Source organism: Pygoscelis adeliae, unplaced genomic scaffold, assembly GCF_000699105.1.
Source record: "Pygoscelis adeliae isolate BGI_AS28 unplaced genomic scaffold, ASM69910v1 Scaffold650, whole genome shotgun sequence".
Taxonomy (NCBI): domain Eukaryota; kingdom Metazoa; phylum Chordata; class Aves; order Sphenisciformes; family Spheniscidae; genus Pygoscelis; species Pygoscelis adeliae.
Window position 1 is genome coordinate 31,501 of NW_008823878.1, and position 2,378 is coordinate 33,878.

Genomic DNA, 2,378 nt, shown 5'->3' on the forward strand with positions numbered 1-2,378 from the left:
TTAAAAGACGTGCAGATGAGGCGCTGAGGGACATGGTTTAGTGGGCATGGGGGTGTTGGGTTGACGGTTGGACTCAATGATCTTAGAGGTCTCTTCCAACCTTAATGATTCTATGATTCTATAAGGCTGACAGCAGCAGGAAGACAGACGCTCGAGCACTGGGTTTACTTACGCTGACGTTCAGCTTGCTCAGGTAGAAGTCTAGCAAGGTGGCGCTGACCTCCACTGCTCGCTGCCGCTCGTGTTCCTTGTTCGACTTGATCCAGGGGCCTAAATGCTACAGGGGAAAAGCATCAGAAAGGAGAGCAGAAGCTCGGCTGCTTTGCCGCATGCAGCCAAGGTGTCCTTCAGCCAGCGACCCACGGTGCACGTGTGGGCTGTGGGAACTACAGCCCTGACCCCACCAGCTTACCCTGGCTCATCTTCAGGACAACACTGGGTCTCTGCCTCCTGGGGAGGCTGCGTGCGCATCCCCCCCTGCTACCAGACACCTCCTCATCAGCCTCGTGCTGGCCACCCTTCTCGGGCACCAGCAGGCATGCCCAAAGGGGCCATCGCGTGCTTCCTCCCCTCGAGACCTTGCCCCAGTCAGGCAGCATGGGCAAGCACCAGCGCAGCCATGCTGTGTGCCCAACCTCTGCAGGAGGGGGAGTAGGGTCACAGTGGACCTCACGTCACATGGAGAAGTGAGGACCAGTCTCACTAATTCCCACTCGGGGTCCAAAGCGGTCTCTGCCTCGTGACCTCTGGTCAGCAGGCAGGCACCTCCGTTTCCCTGCTTCTCCCTGAAGAACCCACCAAAGCCAGGCTGCACCTACTGCAAACATGTCCTGCAGCCCATGGGGGGTCAAGTTCCTCTGCAGGAGACTCTTCAGCAGGTCTTTAAGGGCACTGATGGTGTCACCATACAGCATCTAAGGAGGAAAGATTGATCACAGGCTACGCAAGCACTGCACCTCATCCCAGAGAGCCAGCCTGGGCACGCAAGGAGGGAAAGATCTCTCCCTGCACCTATTCTCAGCTTGTGGGACTCTCCCAGGCGTCGGGTGCCAAGATGCAGCCACCTCCAGGTTAGCAGGGAAATGCAGCAGGGACTGCAACCCAGTTTGCAAAGTCCACCTTCACTGGAAGTGCCGGGCTCATGGTGGGAGTCAGCATAGCGGTGGCCATGGTCTGCGCCGAGTGCCAGCAAGCTAGCCAGAGCTGAGCATGCTAGCACAGATGCTTCAGCGCAGACTTTTCAGAAGGGAATTTGGTCCTTCTCCCACTTGGGGATAAGTTCCAGCGAGCCCAGTCTGAATGAGCCTTTTGAAGATGCTTACAGTTTCCTTCCAGGACTTATTTGGGGATAAACTCCAAAAAATAAAAACTACAAAGCTTCATAGGGTGGAAGGGAAGGAGAAAAGGATTAACTTAAACTTTTAGGCCAGATGCCTGCAAACACTAGCCAGGGACAGTCAGAGCCCCAGGCTCCTGCTCTGCAGCTCACCTTGAAGGAGCCGCAGCAGCGGCAGGCGATACGGTGGAGCACAGGGCTGCTCCGCAGCCACCCAGCAGCTGCAACAGCTTCATTAGCAGCATGTTATTTTCATTCATTAAGCACTCAACCACAACTGAGAAGCAGCTGCAGCCTTTCAAAAGCTAGTTATGTAAAGGCCCCTTCTGCCCTGCAGGGTTTCCAGGATCATTTGATTTTTTCCCTCAAGGGAGTTCATGCTCTTATTAGCAGCATTTGGACTTGCTGATAAGCTCATATTTTCTCACTTGCTATCAGTGCACAGAAGGGCCAGGCTTTTTCAAGAGATAAGTGAGCAGAGGAAACAGTGCAGCTTGCTTCCCCCGAGGTGCCCAGCTGAATTAAAAACAGGCCTTTCCCATGGCTGATCTGCTGCCAGGGAGATGCTGGGGCCACAGGACCCGATGGCTCACAGGACTGCGAAAAGGCATCTGTGCGCTGCCCCGAAACCAGTGTCCCGGAGCAGCCGTGACCGCAGCTCCTGCGCCGCAGAACAAAGCCGTATCACCCTGCCAGGCTGTGAGCGACCCGATGTTAGCTCCGCATTGGCTTTGTGCTGCCAATGCTAGCTCGAGGCAGGCAGGCACGGGAGCAGCATGGGCTACTCCCTGCCTGTCTCAGCCTGCTGGATACCGCACCTCCTTGTGTAAGGCATCGCCTCCGTTCTCATCTCTCTCCTTCACCAGTTCCAGGGGTGGCAGGGCAAGCACGCTGGCCAGGCAGGTATCAATCAGCTCTGTCCTGTCGGGGTCACTGAGGTGGGGCTCCAGGATGCTGATCCCAGGTTAAGGAAGCAACATGGACGCATCGAGCACTATGGGAGCGCCTTTCACCCAGATAAGCAGGGAAAATGGATTTTAAT

At 55.8% G+C, this 2,378-nt stretch overlaps 1 protein-coding gene across 1 annotated transcript in view; it reads right to left on the minus strand.

Moving 5' to 3' along the window:
- MROH6 (maestro heat-like repeat family member 6) overlaps window positions 1–2,378 on the minus strand; it is a 55,456-nt gene that overhangs the window by 23,038 nt on the left and 30,040 nt on the right. Inside the window, 3 exon segments of the mRNA XM_009334583.1 lie at window positions 173–277; window positions 819–914; window positions 2,155–2,290. Of these exon segments, the coding sequence (XP_009332858.1) occupies window positions 173–277; window positions 819–914; window positions 2,155–2,290 (337 nt within the window).